At 41.6% G+C, this 17,516-nt stretch overlaps 1 protein-coding gene across 2 annotated transcripts in view; it reads right to left on the bottom strand.

Moving 5' to 3' along the window:
• rims1b (regulating synaptic membrane exocytosis 1b) overlaps positions 1-17,343 on the bottom strand; it is a 70,936-nt gene extending 53,593 nt beyond the window's left edge. Inside the window, exon 1 of one of the 2 annotated variants that reach the window (XM_051070883.1) lies at positions 15,401-17,343. In XM_051070883.1, coding sequence (XP_050926840.1) covers positions 15,401-15,567 — 167 coding nt within the window. In that variant the 5' untranslated portion in view covers positions 15,568-17,343. The remainder of the gene's footprint in view (positions 1-15,400) is intronic. The other variant, XM_051070880.1, reaches the window with a different exon arrangement.
• Positions 17,344-17,516: the final 173 nt, after the last annotated feature.

Below are 17,516 nucleotides of genomic sequence, written 5' to 3'. Positions count from 1 at the left end.
CTAACTATTTGTGTAGAGAAACTCACAACACTACTAAAAACGGTTAATGTCCATCTTGTAATATTTGTTTTCTCCCTATATTATCTAATTTCCTTAATAGCCTGGATGTTTATTGTTGTAACCTTGACAATGAAGGTCCTCTAACATTAAGGAAGTACTCATTTGAACCCAACCACAATCTTTTCCATAACCTTACCAAGTAGTTTTTGTGCATAGACCCAACCAAACTGTTTCCAACCATGACTGTTGCACAACTTTAGGTCAGGAGGATTATTAATATTATCATGGAATACAGCACACACTATTTTTAGCATGCAGTGTTTTTACTCTTAGCTACACAGCTACGTAGATACAACATGTAAACAATGTTACCAGAGGGTATAATTGTCCCCTTTTAGTAGAAGTTAGCCATTTTTTCACTGTCACCACTACGTTAACATAGGCTGACCAGGATCAGAGTTTTCACTCAACACACAAAACAAGACAGCAAACAAGCCCACTTCTTAAAGTGTAACAGAGTAACACTGTTATACTGTTATGTAATGTACTGTAATGTAATATTAGAATATACTTCTTATTGCTGAGAATATATACTGCTTATTACTGAAAAAAGTAATGTGTTACTATCCAACACTGTTAGCATGTGGCAGTGGCAGACTTTGACCAGGGGGGTTCAAGTGGTGTGAACTGGCTGAACTGTGGCTGTCTCCTCTCTCTAGGTCAACAGTATGGGCCAGCAGGGACAGCCAGAGAGCCAGATGTGGGTTAGCCCAGCTTTGGCCTTGTCAAAACAAGTATGCAAATGAACACACACAGACACACACACATGTAAGTATAAAAACTCACTCCTCTGCTCTCCTCTTTCTCCATTTGTCTGCTGTTCCCCCCATCTCTCCCTCCTCTGTCTCCTCATCAGTCGTTGGTGTTGAGTTGTTAATTAGCATTGCTATGAATACACTGCCCGAGGATGGGGAGGGGAAAGCTATGTGTGCGTGTTTCTGTGTGTTTGTGTGTGTAGGGCACTGCTATTTCTGTCTCATCAGCTGATTCCCTATGACGTCTTGCAGAAGACTTTCTCAGTTGGATGAGACGCATGAAGTTAGAGAAGAAGTAATCTGTATATTTCAGCAAGAGGTGCTGATGGACTGTTCACTAAGACTTGCCCCCTTTGTTAATCTTACTGTTTTTCAAGCAATGGCAAATATACCACCAAAATGTAAACAATTTGAGCAAGCTCCTCTCAGCCAATAACTGTGAATGATGACTGATAACAGATCTATCAGTTATACATAGCTAATGTACATTAACTGGAGTGCAGGGTCTGAATACTTTTTTAAATAAGAGATTTGTGTTTTTGATTTTTAATAGATAGCAAAAATGTCTGAAACATGTTTTCACTTTATCGTCATGGGTTTTTAAGTGTAGTGTTGAACACAATTAAGTGTGCAAAAAGTGAATACTTTCTGAAGCCACACTGTTACACATTTACAATTCAGGATTTGAGGATCAGAACTACAAGCTATGTGACATAAGTTTATCTGGACTGTAGCCATAAGTATTATTATTCTTCACTATCATATAATTGGCTCCCACAGGATGGATGTTCCAGTATTTTTCTAACTGATTGTGTAACCCCAGTAAATGATGTGTCACTCTGCCACTGCCAGTACCCTAAGGTAGATAGCTAGATAGCAGGGCAACCTTTAATCAGTTCCTTACAGTTTTGCTATTGTGATTTTGGTTTAGAAAGGCATTGCCTTATTCACATCATTATAACATATAAATCCCAGGCCTATGAGTGGACAATCACTGTTGAGGGGCGGGGTTCAGCACACAGCCCATTGCTGCAGAAACACAAAATCACATTTTTAAAGGGTTTGGAGCTTTTAGTTGAAAGAGCAAAATAAGAATGGTGGATCAATAGTCCCAGCACTCCATGACAGCACAGTTGAGAGTGCTGAAGGAAAAACATCTCTGCTTCTGATGGTGCTGGAGACAAGGAAAGACGACAGACATGTGGACACATGCTGTGAGGAGGCAAGTAAAGGAGGAGTTGGGGTGGAGGCAGAGTGATCATAGGTGGTAAATGAAAGGGAGGAGACACAGACAGGGAGAAGAGACAATAGCACACCAATCCCAGAAGTCTCCCCATCTCAGAAAGAGATGGATAGACCATCAGCTGTGTACAGGGAGGAGGAGTAGGAGTGTGGTGTGGGTGGGGGGTGGGCGGTCGGGCCGGGGGGGTAGAAGGAGAACAAGTGAAAAAGCAAAGGATGAACAAAGCGAGCCAAGACGGAAACAAGCGTGGGCCAGAGACCAGTGGAGGAGAGAAGCCGATGCATCCGGAGCCACTCTATAAATACCACTTGAGAAGAGGAGTGGATGATGGAAAGAGGATGGAGACAGGATGATGGAAAGAGGCAGGGTGATAGCAAGGAGAGGAGGGAAAAGAATAGATAGATGTAGATGTCGAGAACACATCATCATGGTCATCTGTTTATAAAAGCAAGACCACTAGTATTTCATGAAGAATGTTGTCGTGTATCCAAAAAAAGTCTCCTGCTAGAATCAGTGTGGTGTGTGAAAGTGAGGAGAAGAAGTAAGGAAGAGTAAGAAGAGCAACAGATGGGCGCTGAACTAAATGTAAACATCTTCTTTGTTGTCTTGTTTGCCAACCATGATGCTCTACGTGATGATTTTTACATATTTGGCTCCCTCCACTGTCAAAAGGCTATAAAATGGTACTAACGTCACAATGCTTTCAGAAATAAAGCACCCAGATGGTCAGTGTGTGTGTCTATCTATAGGGCAGCAATTTCTCAAACAATCTGGTCAATCCTCCCCGGCTTGATAGAGTTTGATTCCCAGCTGTCATTCTTTCCAGGATCCAGTGTCACAGCCACATCTCCTCATACTGCTGTAGTCACATAAACCTGCTGGTTTAGCACACAGCTTTAGGGTAGCAATGTTCACTGAAATTAAATCGAAATCTCCTGTGGTTTTTTTTATCATTTATATTTGAGAAGAATCAGTAAGAAGCCCGTGAAGTTTTGAGAAAAAACAACCAAACTCTTTGTCCACATCAATCCCGTACCACTAGCACTCCAGATGATGTTACACTATTAGTTGCAAGGCATTATGCACTGAGGGGAGGTACAACAGTGAACTTGGAGCACTGCTCTCCACCATGAGCAGGAAACATGGATACTGACAGACGTCTTGTTTGTGCTGCTGTTGTATTACCTTGTGTGTTTGTTCCTAAAAATGTATATCCACAAAACAATAACCTCTGTGCTGACTGTAAGATACAGATATCGCTTTTTGACAAAGTGATGCTTTTGGTTTTTTGCTTCATGTAACTATTCACTGAATTCTTCAGTGTAGGACAGATGCAACAGTATGTCTTTCTGTCATTCTCCATCACCTTTGCTTCAGTTTAGTGCAGTTTGGTAAGTCTGCACCCTTTAACTGAATTTATTAGCCACCTTAACTGGGGTTTTTTACAGACATTTGTGGTTGTACATATGAAAGGTGTTGTGTGAAGAATGAAAATGGAGAGAGGAACTTTAAATCCTGTCTACTTTCTCACCTCCACACATCTGGCCAGTTGCTGCTATAAAGCAGGGAAGCCTGCCAGATGGTCGCTTTCAGAAAATGACAAAAACTTTCAGGCACGTGCTCCTCAGTTCCAGGAGGGTCTGTGGGGTTGAACAGACTTGATGTTGTCTTGGCCGACGACATTTCAATCTCATCTAAATTGTTACTGCTCCACCACTAGACAGACATCTTCAGTCGTATATAGTCTATATAGCATCAGACTACAGCAGCCCCTCCCATAGCCAATGCTTACATGTTGATAACTCTTTTTTATTGATGTTGTATATTTATGTCCATATTTATGGAGCAGAGTGCTTTTTTGGCATGGATTCCATCACTGAGTATGTGTGCATCTTTGTGTGTGTCCATTCTATCTCTCTCCCTCGACGTGAATTTATTTTTTCTTTCCTTTTCCATTTATATCCCTCTAACTTTCTCTCCATTTCCTTCATTTCTTTTCTTCTAATATCTCACTCTCTCATATTCTCAGTACTTTATATTGGATTTCACTCTTTCAAGGTGTAGTAAATGATTTAAAAAATGGTGTATATATATATATATATATATACTACTCAGCCACACACACATACATAAATCACATGTAGCATACAAAGCTTCTGACCTCACACAGCCTGCTGGGTGATGTATGAGCCATGACTCTAGTTGGAGTAGTTGTGGAGTAATTATGGGCAACCTCTAATCCCCTCACTTTATCCCAGTAGCGCTAGCTAGCTGCCAGTGCCTCTGTTGCCCCCCACCACTCCCCTCTTCATCATCTCCTTCTACTCCTCCTGCTCTCCACTGGATTTCCTCCTTACCAACCTCAGTGCACAGTGATTTAAATTAATAGTTATTGTTTTGCACAAGATTCACTGCTTGTATCATGTTTTACTTGTGTCCATAATGTTGTGCTTGAACAGTAGAATATAGAATTCATTTTTAACAACTGTTTAGTCCTGTAGTAGAGGAATACATGGTGCCACTCCAGACGTAAGCACGCTGAGGGATCATCTACTATAAATGCAGTTTACAATATACATGTTTACTTATTACCAGTCCACTCATGCACACATACACCATTCAGAGTCCAGCACTATCTGAACTGAAGGTTCTAAATACTAGCTTAAGCCATATCACTGTAATCTTTACTAAGTGTGATGTCACTTCCTTATTGTTTGGAACATTTGCTACAAGGCTTGAATGTGATACACTTACAGTAGTGAATATTAATAATAATAAAAAGCATAGGGTATCATTATGATGAATTAATCTGGTTATGAGATGAGTAACTTAACACCAGCTGAAAATCTTGTTTTTGCTGACCACCAGTGGTTCAACTTCCCACTGATGTAGAAGGGCACAATGTGTCAGTATACTGAGACATGACTGTTGGGTGTGGCTACAGGTAGAGCATAATTTTAAACACACCCTTTGGTTGTATGATGCTCGTAGGTATGACAGATTACTGCTTTTCAGGCTTTTAACTCCCACCATCATTTTTTTGTGTGTTCATGACTTCACATGACAGGAGAACTTTCATTCTCTTAGGATTACTCAGGATCCTTCAGACACGTCCTTTAGGATGCTTGATGTTAATTTTTTCTTTAATTCATCACCCACCACTCCCTCTCCATGCTCTGTTATGCTCCACCCACCCCTTCACCCCTGTTAGCTATCTCAGCGAATACAGGTGTGTTACAATCCCTCTCTTTCACACTCACATAAACACACATAGCCACGTATCCTAGACTCAGATCATCTATTTGTGACATAACATGTGCTCAAAACCTGTTTGAGAGGTGGCTGGTGTTACCAGATGATACAAATTGGAGTCCCATACAGTGTTGTGTGAGACCACTCATGATATAATCCCATCACTTCCTTTGACCACAAACACAGACAGAGATAGAAGGAGGGAGATGTAGAGAGCCTGGTCAGCCCAAGTAGAATGCATTCTCATTAAACTTTAATGCTGGGGAGGTCTGGGAGCACTAAAGAGGCTACTCACTGACGCTCACTCAGGTCTCTCACTCTCAACACACACACACATTTACTCAGAATCCCACCCAACCACACACACACTGCTGTGTGCCACCATTTCTCCTCATCTTCTGAGCATGAAAGGCCACCCCTGGTTCACTGTCACAGTTTGTCCACTCTGTGGCCAATGATTAACCAGATCTCAAATCAGCACAGCTGTATCAATACACAAACACAAGGCTGTTTCCCAGTTTACACAAGATAGTGAAAAACAAAAGATAGCTCAGTGGTTTGAGGACATTTTCCTTTGCACATTTTTTGAAAAAGAACAGAAACAAAAACTAATTCAGAATATGTTGGTGTGACTGTATTATTTTATTTCCAACATAGACTACATGGACCCATAGACCCAAACATTTCAACCATATGTGACTGCTGAGCACATTGTTGTGAGTGATCAGTCAGTTATTCATTTAGTTAGTGATGCAGTCCCTCACCCACACAACTAAGCACAGTACAGGCATCCATATTTTACTGCTTAGTTATTTTTGATAAAGAGTGATAAAGTTAGATAAAGTTACTATACTCAAATTAATTTCACTGCATTTGTCAGTGGGATAGATGGGTAGAGAGGAGGTTTAGAATAAGATGAGATTTTAATATGCTACTACTGATATGCTGTTTTACAGTATGCTACTACTATTTAGCATCCTCCACATTTGGTTTCAGGCCTTCCACATGATTTTGAAACCTGGCAGCAGGGATTTGCTTCCATTCATCTGTAAGAGACCATAATGGGAATACAATATCTGCATGGACCTGGTTTTAAAGGTCAATATGGGGGATTGCCATGGTTTGATGTACAAACAGCACAGCCTCATAGGACTCTGTGGATAAATCTCAAATCAAATCAAAGCATACAATCTATATCTAGTGCCAACATTCAGTGTTGATGCAGGAAGTAGTCCTGGAACCTGATTAACAGTATAGTCTACCCTCTGATACGACCCAGCATTTTCTGAAATAGCACCCCTACGGTGGCAGACATGTTGGATCTTCCTGGTCATGGTTACAATAATAAACATGCAGAGCGTACTATGGCTGCAGCGCACCTGACCTCTGTCCTTAAAGTAACAACACACAGTCAAGCTTATGGAAAGGTTTGGTTAGATTTAGGCACAAAAACTGTTTGGTTAGGTTTTAAAAAAATCATGGCTTGGTCTAAAATAAATACTTCTTAAGATTAGAGTATCTTCGTCATCACGGTCACAGTCATAAACATGCAGTTGAGGCTGTGGAATGGTCATGGTTAAAAGAAGGAATAATGACTCAAACAGAGTCAGATGGTCTCAAACAGAAAACAAAGATCAGTCCCCCATGTCAAAGTCCTTTGTTTTGTGGACCCATCCATCCAACCTTCATCGTCTGACTTCCTACTTTGCTCCTGTTATGATGTTAGTGATCGCCTAACAATAAAATGTAACTACAAGTCGTAATAAGCTGCTTGCACACATGATCAATGGGGTCAGTTTTTACAGGAGAACAGTCTTTGCCTCCTATAACAAAGCAGATGGAGGAGGGTGAGGGGATCAGGGTGGTGGACAGGTGTGTAGCTCATCTAACTTTCAAGCTTAAGACTGGAGTTCACATCCCACCAGGATCTGCCACTAATGTTGCCTTTTAAAACCATTTTTAACCATTACCATAATGTTTCCCTGACATCAACCTAGAAACTATGTAACCACAATCCTTCCCTAACAGTAACCATACTGTTGTTGCCATATGCTGATATTGTAGAAAAGCAGAGACATCCAGTGGTCCAATACCAATATTGTCCTTTAAAATAAAATGACTATAACATTGTACATTTATTCAAGTTATGTGCTTTTATTTGCCATGGTTGCTGAAATTTCTGGCTTTCTGGTCCATATTTAAATACTGTAAACGGTGCACACACACATATATTCAAAGAAACAGGTGTACATGCATGCTGAGTTATTCCCGAAAAGTGAGTGTTTTTATTTTATTTGACAATTAAAAAATGGGAGAGGCAAATGCACCGTGCAGCTTTTTGAGACAAGCAGCAGATATGACAAATGTACAGACAAAATGAGGAATGCACATACACACAAAGATGTCACACAAATATAAGCACAAATTTTGTACACACACACACACACACACACACACACACAATGTTATCCCCCCTGCTGGCTTCCATTCCTCCAGGTGTTGCAGACACACCCGACTGCCTTTGAGTTCTTTTAATTAAGAGCAAAGTGTGAAGATCCAATCCAGCACATTCTGAACATACACACATACACACACACACACACACACACACACACAGACTTACATATGGAGCACATAGATTCACACTCTCTCCAGCTGTATGGAAAAATAGGGGATAGTAGCTGCAAGGACAAACTGTACAGTGACAATGGCTGTCTGTCTTTACAAGAACCAACTTCCCTTCTCCAAGCTACCATCCACAGGCCAACAAGCAGCAACACCATCTGGCTGATGCAGTTTGTGTGTTGTCTCTCATAAGTACTGCAAATGTTCTCAGACATACAGTACAGATGTGTGTGTGTGAGATAGAGCATATGGATGTGGGAAAGACTTACTATATAACCTTGTATGAGTGCATGTATTCACCTATGTAATATAGCAATGCACATACACACACCTCTTTATGTACATTAATGTACATGATCACATACATACACACACATGCACACACACAAACATAACATCTGTGCAGGTGGACAAAATGCAAACATTAGACACTGTAATTAGTGGAATTCAACAGAGGGCCAAAACTGAAACAGGTTAACAAGGGGGAAAAAAGCTTTGGAACATCAACAGCAGCCAGTGAACTGAATATTTAAATATTTCAGGAACTGCTTCCAAGTGTGTGCTATTTTCAGACCTGATCCATAATTCAACATTAGCATTTTTCTCCCAGAAACCTTGAAACCTTTAAATCTGCTCTGGAAAATGTTTCTCTTCATCTCAGCTGAAAGACACAAAGTTAGATTTAGAGGGAATCTTTCATCTTTTTTTCTACTCCAGAGACACAATTCAATTAAGTTCACATAATGCTAGCTGTTGCTGTTTTCAGCTAGCCATAGTGCAAACAAGCTAAAACTAGCCTGGAAATGAATGAGTGAGTATCTAAAACAGAGTAAAGATACATTCACAAATCATACAATAGCCAGTGATGGTATAAAAGAAAATGGTTAAAATGAGCATAGTGTATACAAGATACGATTAAAGCAAGTCTGCTTCACCAGGAAGAAGCATTAGCCAAGATGTTATGAACCTAACATTCACGTAGATAACTCATACAATAACATAAATGATGGTTTTAAAACAGCCTAAAATGGATTAAACTCTTAGCCAGCTTTTTATTCTCAGAATGAATCCTTCTCTTTAGTTGACATATCTTTTTGCATACATTTACAGTATGAAGTGCACCGTACTAAATAAAAACACTAGTCATATGTTATACGTGGTGCTTTCAACTTTAACATTGTTCACTGGTGTTCAATATAAACAGGAAATATATCAATAAAAACCAGCAATGAACTGACATCTAAAGCCACAGAACTATCTACAGTACAACAAGGGGACTAGACACATACAAGTAATTCCTCATTTTCACAAAGTGAACTAGATTGTCCATGTCTGAATGTCTGTGGTTCTGTGGTTAAAGACATCAACAGTGAATAGCAAAGAGAAAAAAATGCTGCTGCACTATGTTCTATGGTTTCTAACTTTCAGACATGTCATGTTTCTGACCACACCCCAATGAGTGATGTCACAGAAGAACACCTAATGTGATATCACTGATGAGGGTGTGAATCCTGAAAACGTTTCATTTGATTTATCCTGGAGGAGCCCAAATTACAAAACCACTTGCAACTTCACACAGCCTCCGACGTTAGCAACATCAGCCTTACGATTCAGTGTATCTGCTTTGTTCTTTTTTCAGTTAAAATTACTAACACCCCCCCACCCCCATAAAATGGCCTTTCAATCTGAAACGCTTTCATTGTCAAATGATAGCTGTTACATTGTACATAACAGTATATTCCACTCCAATATCCCCATGATAATATGTTGATATCCTATTGATAATTGTTTGCTAACATACCAGATTAGATTTATAGGGAATATTGAAAATATAGGGAATAGAATATTTTAATCAAAAATCATTGTGTCTTATTCACTCATCCACTCATAATTCACTCATTATCATTAATTTAGCAACATCTGATGAATGTTAGCCCAATTTTCACTCTGTTTTTAGTTTTAATTTGAATTCCACCAACTCTAAAAAAAATACCTCTCTATCTGTCTCTTTAGCTGCTAAATGCTCCAGCTAGTCGCTAAATTTGTCTGTGTGTTGTTTGGTGCTGGGCAGGTAGTGCACAGGGGGTTTATCATAATTTCTGTTTTCTTGTTGTGTCTAGAAATGAGGCTGATGAAAGCAATGACTCAATTAGACCAGTTGTTGAGAGGGCCATAAAACTAAAAGAATGAATAAAAGACACTGAACATCTGTAGTGCTGAGAGTAACTAGAGAGTTGGGTGACAACTTGTTGGGTGTACATCACTGTGAGCAACACCTTTTGCTCCATTTGACTCATTGTTATTATAAAAATATGAATTAGTGCAGCTTAAAGGGGAAAGAGTCACCCTCCACAAACCAAACTGCCCACATTAGAGGAGAGGTCAACTTCAACACTAACTTTCCCCTAAAAATGAAGGCCTAGGCTGCTTTTGACCTTGTCACCAAACTACACTTGACCTCTTGGTGGACAGTAGCAGCCATATCAGTCAGCAGACAGGGAGGGGGCTTCGCTGCCCTCTAGATGCACTCTGTAGCCTGCAGCCTTGGGGAGCCCTGGTAAAGAGAGATTAACAGTGTGTGTGCATGTGTGTATGTGTGGGGACCCCGTACAGAAGCTCTTCCCATTCTTTCTGGCTCCCCCTTTTTCTCTCTCTTTCCACTGCTCTAATCCTTAAAACCTCTAAATCCTCCCTCCTCTCCCTCCTCCTGTGCCCCAGGCCCTGATTTCTTCGTCTGCCCATCTGGTGTCAAGGAACAAACTCTGTCCACTCTGCACCTTGTGCTGGTCCATAAATAAGTGTGTTAAAGAATTTAATAAATGTTAGTAATAATACTAAAGCCAGAACTGAGTTGCAGTAAATTCAGGGAGTACTATGACAGATACTGTTTACTTGTAATTCTCTGCCTTAATATCAACAAAAGTGGCTCCATTAACCCCACCCACCACCACTCCACCACTCTGGACTTAAGGTCCTGTGTGAACATCCACCCCCGTCTGAAATGTCTACAACCTCTCTGCTGAGTACATCAATATTTTACACATTGTTTCTACATTCACATTTTGGAAACCACAAAAGCTCCCAGGGGTGGATGGGAACTTAGAGCATCGTGCTTAGAGGAGGTTTTTTTGACATCACATTGTTGTAGAGATGGTCAGTGCTACGTTTAGCATTTCACGCACTCCCCACAGCATGACAGCTCTCCTCCACTATTATCATCTGGATTAGGAAGTCAGTGGAGGTTTAGCAAGTCAATGGAGGGAATCTCTGAAGTCTATAGTGTATTAGATGTGGACAACGTGTTTAGTTAGTACTGCGGATGAGTGAAGGAAAGACCAGGTGCTGACTTCTCACGACCGGACCCGAGCAAATCATTCGCCCAGAACTAGGTGTGCTGGCTCAGCAACAGATCAAAACACTTCAGTTTCTCTCATGCTGGAGGTTAACTCATGACAGATAAGGTCCTGTATCAGTATAACCTTATCACTGCCAGCTGCTCAGGTCTCAGGCAATGCTGCAACCGTATTGGACAGTGATGTGCAGGTTGACTGTTGACGTAAGGTACAGAATGTTCTTTTTGGACATGAATTCTCACTGGCTGTTATTTATGGCCACCTCTGTCAATGGGGACAAATTTGTTGTATGAATTTCATAGATAAGGAGGTTGTTTTGAATTATATTATTTACAAGAAACACTAACGTGTGGCTATAGCAGAATTGCACAGAAATAAATTGTTAAGACAAAGTAAATAGAATATAAATAATGCAATTAGAGCAAAACAAGGTTATTAAGCCTGATAATCAGACTGAATTGCCATTCCATAGTAATTCAGCCTGATGTTGTGCTCATGTGAACTGATTTCTGTTTAACACATGCTAGCAGTTAACCTTTTTAATGGTGATTAAAAAAAAAAACAACAATTTAAGAATTGTCATTTTGGTAAGTCAACTAACAACAATCTGTTCTAAATGTCATCATTCATCTAATCCATGCTTGCTGGAATTTTTCTGTTGCTAATTTTTCATGAATGTAGCTTACATTCATGCTACAGTACATCATTAGCTAGGTAGCTAGCTGGCTAAATTTTGCTTTGATAGCATAGATGATAGCAGAAAGTTCAATGATAAGAGAAAAGGTATTAAGCCTACAGACAACAGAGAGAGTTTGGTAGAAACTCTACAAAACTGTAACCACATGGCCCAACTGCCACTGTAAGAGAATAATAATGATAAAATGAATAACTTTAGAGTAGTTTTACATATTATATGAAACTCACTGTATATTTCAAGGGATTAAGGTGATCTGTCAAAGACTGTCCCATCCATCAGTGTCAGTATCTGTTGTGTTCAGGAGACAGAAATTCTGCTATTGATAATTCTTGATTGATTTTTGGTTCTAATTGGTTCTAATAGCACACCTGTTGCACACTACTACACATTGGTATTTCTAATGCCATATGATATTAAAAGTACTCTTTTGGAGGGAAAGGAGGTTGTCTTAAAGCATTCACTTTCAATTCAAGTCAGTGTTATTTATATAGCGCCATATCACAACAAAAGTCATCTCAAGGCACTTTTCATATAGAGCAGGTCTAGACCATTACTCTTTAAAATAGGTATTTACAGAGAGAGACCCAACAAATCCCACCATGAGCAGCACTAGGAGACAGCGGCAAGGAAAAATCTCCTTTAAAGAGGCAGAAACCTCAAGCAGAACCGGACTCAGGGTGGGCGGCCATCTGCCTCGACTGGTTGGGTTAAGACTTTGAACACCTTGTTTATAAATGAGTATTTTGGTTTAGATATTTATACCATGCTATAACATGGTGTGTTTGTTTCTGTCTGTTCCTTTCAAGGAGATGTATTCTCACTGCTCTGCAACTACCCTTAAACCACTAAACACAATTTAGCACAATCAGATTTGATTCATCACTCCAGATGTATGAAAATGGTGATAACCTACATCTGGAATGCTTGAGGAGTGGTCCCTAATATCTACAAGACCCTGTCAGTGACATTTACAGCTAATAAATACCCAATACACACAACACACCTCAAAGTTAAACACACTCATTTCCCATAAGGACTTCACAGATTTACATGAAATAGCATTTGTGAATGTTGTAAAATAGTGTGTCTGTGTATGATGATGGTTGGTTTGTATGACTGATTCATATCATTGTGATCTTGTATTTAGACCTATATAATTTGATCTTACCTCTCTCTTGAATAAAAGATGAGCTGATGAGTAACAAACATTGGTTTGTTTTTTAACATGGTTCTTGCCCTTCAATAGGTGTGTGTGACAAGTGCCTCGATCACATGGCTAATAAGGGTTCATTTGAACTAAAAGAGGCTGACATCAACACACAAAACTGGAAAGAAAGTGTCTGTATTTCCCTTCTTTCTTTTTTCCCTGACTTATTTACTATGTCCCATGTAAGTTAACTTTGGACAAAGGGCTATTCAGTTTCAATCTATACATGTCTCTTCACTTTGACATGATCAAACGACTGTATTCAGAAGTAACTGCTTGCTGGTAATGTCAACATTCTAACAATTAAAGCAAAATTTTCTATCGTAAGTTATTCCTGATAGCAGCATCTGCTAAAAATGATGCCTAGTCTTGCCTAATAAAGCTCATTCTGATATTCCCCATCATGCATGAGTGGCTCTTAAATGTATGCAAAGTCCAAATAAAGCTTTCCCCTTGATGACAACAGAACCTCACTCCCATCTTCTCTCTCCAGCTATGTGTGTATCCTCCCCACTTCTGTTCAGTATCTTGCATAATAATCTACCACAATGAACTGCAGTAAATATTAAAGAATAACAATTACTTGAATGGTTCTCTGAAATCACATTTCTCCTTTGTCCATGGTTTGCTGGTCCCATCAATGATTAGCCAGATGATGAAGCCATTATTGACTGAACCTGAGCCTGTGCCTCATGGAACATTAAATACATCACTTCCTCTCAAGGGGCTGAAGCGGCTCTCACCCAGCTTCTCTTTAGGTTGCAGTCAGGAAATGAAGACAGCCATTAGAATCAGACCAGGCCAGAGTGCTATAGGATGCCTCACGCCTGTAACGACAATACCCTTCATTATGAAGCCAGAAACAGGGCTTTCAGTGCAGGTGTGGATAGGACAGATTAGCATACATGTCCAAATTCCCATTGCTTGTGATGGAAACTGCAATGAAACTGCAACCCTTCATCAGAGGCAGCTGGAGCACACCCAGCCCTCATGACACACACATTCCATGTGCAGATTGAGCTTGAAGTTACCTCTAGCTGATCTCCTACTATGTAACCGTAATGCTCACTTCCCTTGCCTCATGGCTCACAGTTTCTGTAGAGCCTATAGCATCTTTCTGAAATGTGTCACTGGCTTTTCTCATTCTGACACTGATCAGATTATTTAACGACTGATTGCCATTTGATCAAGGTACAGAAGGTTTTCAAAGGTGCTACAAGGCAGTCGTTGTCTTTTAGTCTGTATCGTGTCCGGTTTAGGCCTCCTAAGATTCACAACCACACCCCATATCCTTCTCTCCGCCGAGAGGAGCGCAAATCATCGTACACACCGCCGCCTCAGCACCGCCCGTCTGTCGGGCATATAAAACGGTTTGTGTCGCTCCAGGCCTGCGAGCTATAATGTCATAGTTGTTCCCATTATTGTCTCTCTCTCTCTCTCTCTCTCTCTCTCTCTCTCTCACACACACACACACACACACACACACACACCTCGGCAGCAAAAAATAATCTACACCGATAAAGCCACTCAAGCCTAGATGCATGCGTAAAAGGGGAAACCGGATCGTTGTGTTGGATGTGTATGTAAACTGAGGGATGGGGGTGCGCAGTCCCCATTGATGAAAACGAGTGGGTGAAGAATGGATAGTGCTATGATTCACCCCCCACACACACATACACACACAACTCTCTCTCTCTCCCACCGCCTCCACCAGTACTGTCACACCCCGTCCTCGCGGTCCCTATCTACACCTGTAACACGTTTGACCCTGTTTCGGGTCATCTCCACTGACTATGACTGTAGCCTGTTTTTAATTTATTGATCTGAACAGCAATCCCCCTGTTGTAACCCCAACAGATGTATCTGTGAAGCTGACTTTTTACAGAAAGGCATCTTAAGCTGTTACTGCTGTTATGTGCCTTGATATTAGTGGGTCTGTTTTTTGGGGAACTCACCACCACCACCACAAAACACCACCTCTTTAAGACGAACCTGTAAGTGCCAAATGATGGCAGAGCAGGGGAAATGAATCGGCTAATGGTTACTGGATGTGTGTGTGTGTGTGTGTGTGTGTGTCTGATGTTGACCACCACAATGGTAATAGCCTACTGGGTCCTAATTGGCGTTCAAGAGACAGCTTTCTACCGGGGATTTTCTATGCGTTACGCGTTTTAAGTTCGACAGAAAAGGAGAAATGTTGCCGCTTACTTTAGCATGGCTTGTTCTTTCTCCTCCTCCTCCTTTTGCCGAGCCATCACTGCCATGATGATCTTCCTCTCCTCCTCGGTGAGGTGGCTGAGGTCCGGCAGATCCGGCATGGATGGCGGCACGGTGGGTGGGCGAGGGCCGCCCTGGGGCCCCACCGAGGCGGACATCTTTTCCACCACCACCACCACCCCACCTCCTCCTCCTCCTCCTCCTCCTGCTGCTGCTCCTCCTCGGCGTGTCGTTTCGGCTGACAGGTTCCCCGGAGCGTTTCCGAGCCACACCTCACGACATGGTCCGCGGGCAGAGCGGCAGCGGCAGCGGCAGCCGCAGCTCTGGCGAATAGTGCAAGCCGCTCATGGTTGCAGGCACCTCTCGGTTGTGCTTTTGTTCGCCCTCTCTCTCTGGGTGTTTCTCCCAGCACACTCTCGTCGTCGTCGTTCCCCCCCACCCCCCGTCGGCTGCCCTCCTCGCCCCTCCACCGCACGGATTCACGGGCAGCCCATCTCCGTTTTCTTTTTCCTTTTTTTTTCTCACACCCGGGAGTTGAGTCGAGTTGAGGGGGGGGGCCTGGATCACACGGCTGGTTTGTGGTCCCTCTTCGCCGTCGTCGGACTGGAGCAGGATGTTGGGCGATATAGGCGGAGTCCGTGCTGCTTCTCTCTCTCTCTCTCTCTCTCTCTCTCTCTCTCTCTCTCCCTCCCCTCTCTCTCTCAGTCAATGGGAATGCAGCCCTCCTTCCTCACCCTTTTTTTGCGGAGGCGCGCTTACTCATGTGAGAATGGGGTCCTCACCATCATCACATGCAAGCGCAGCTACACACACACACACACACACACCTGGTGTTTTTATCCCATACACACACGCATATACACACACAAAGTTCGAAAGTGCACAATGACTGTATAACAAACGCGTTTTCAGAATTTTGCCAATTCAAATACATCACATGTTAAAAGCTGCTGTGTATGTTACAGTGATAATATGCACATGACTGAAGTGTCTCTGTGCTACAGGGTTTAGTCATCCCTCCGTTTCAGCACCATGGACAGCTCGTGTGAACAGCACCGTCTACAGTCACAGATTTTATTTCCCATTCTTCCTTTTTTCCCATTAAACTGAGCCTCATTGTTATTTCTTTTTTAAATGCTGCCAAACAGAAAAACTGGCAATCAGCTGTTGATTATTTTATTAACCATATTTTGGATGCTTTAAAACCTGTGTAGTTTAACCGTTCATAGTTTAACCCTATATTACTATATCCACCTCTAACTTGATGTATTTTACACTTTGTGTGAAGCTGTAACATGTTTTTCAATTCTTATATGTTTTATCATGTTTATTGTATTTCATGTTCTCATATGGGTGATCTGCCACCTGGCTGTGAGACGAATTTCCCCTTAAGATAGTGCAGCTGGTAACTCACGGTTGAACCACTTTTGTGCCACAATAAAAACTTGAATATCTTAAGATTTGTTTGTTTGTTTTTACATTTGTGCAGGGACAATGAACGTTCATCAGCACCGATGTAAAGGTGTGCCAGTCAAAAAAGTCAACAATCTGCTTCCTTTGGTCATACGTTAAATTAGCCGTAGTTCATCTGAGCTTATTTAAGCAACATCAGCATCAACTCATTAATTAGATGTTGCCTGTTATTTAGAACAGACTGTGTAGCTTTGTGTAAGGTGTAGGAGAAGGTCTCATTTTCTTAGGGTCACTATTTTTAAACTTGAGAGCTGTTCACACTGTTCTAATCTTACAGAGAGTGAAGCTCCCTGCTCGATCAAACAGCTCCTGTCCAATAATAACCTCAGTCAGAGTTACTACAGGCCTGCCCTCCCTCCCGCTTCTACGCTCGTTTTGCATTCAGATCCAGACTCTCAGGCTATACCGATCCGGAGCTGGCACCGGTTTTTCTCCCCGATGACGTAATGTGGCTGAGTCTATCCAGCGGATGCCGCCGCTGCTGCTGTCACCCAGGCCTCCGTCAAGTGACGTCACCGAGGAGGTGACTGTACCGCGGTGACGTCAACTTCCCATGGTGCAGAATTTTGTCATCATTTAGGTCGTGACTAGGGACCACCAGCACTAAGTGACACAGTCGTGCTACGGCAGATCT

This window comes from Lates calcarifer, linkage group LG5 (assembly GCF_001640805.2).
Source record: "Lates calcarifer isolate ASB-BC8 linkage group LG5, TLL_Latcal_v3, whole genome shotgun sequence".
In the NCBI taxonomy this organism is placed as follows: Eukaryota; Metazoa; Chordata; class Actinopteri; family Centropomidae; genus Lates; species Lates calcarifer.
Note: the sequence above shows the minus strand (reverse complement) of the source record. Positions and strands in the feature narration are given on the sequence as shown.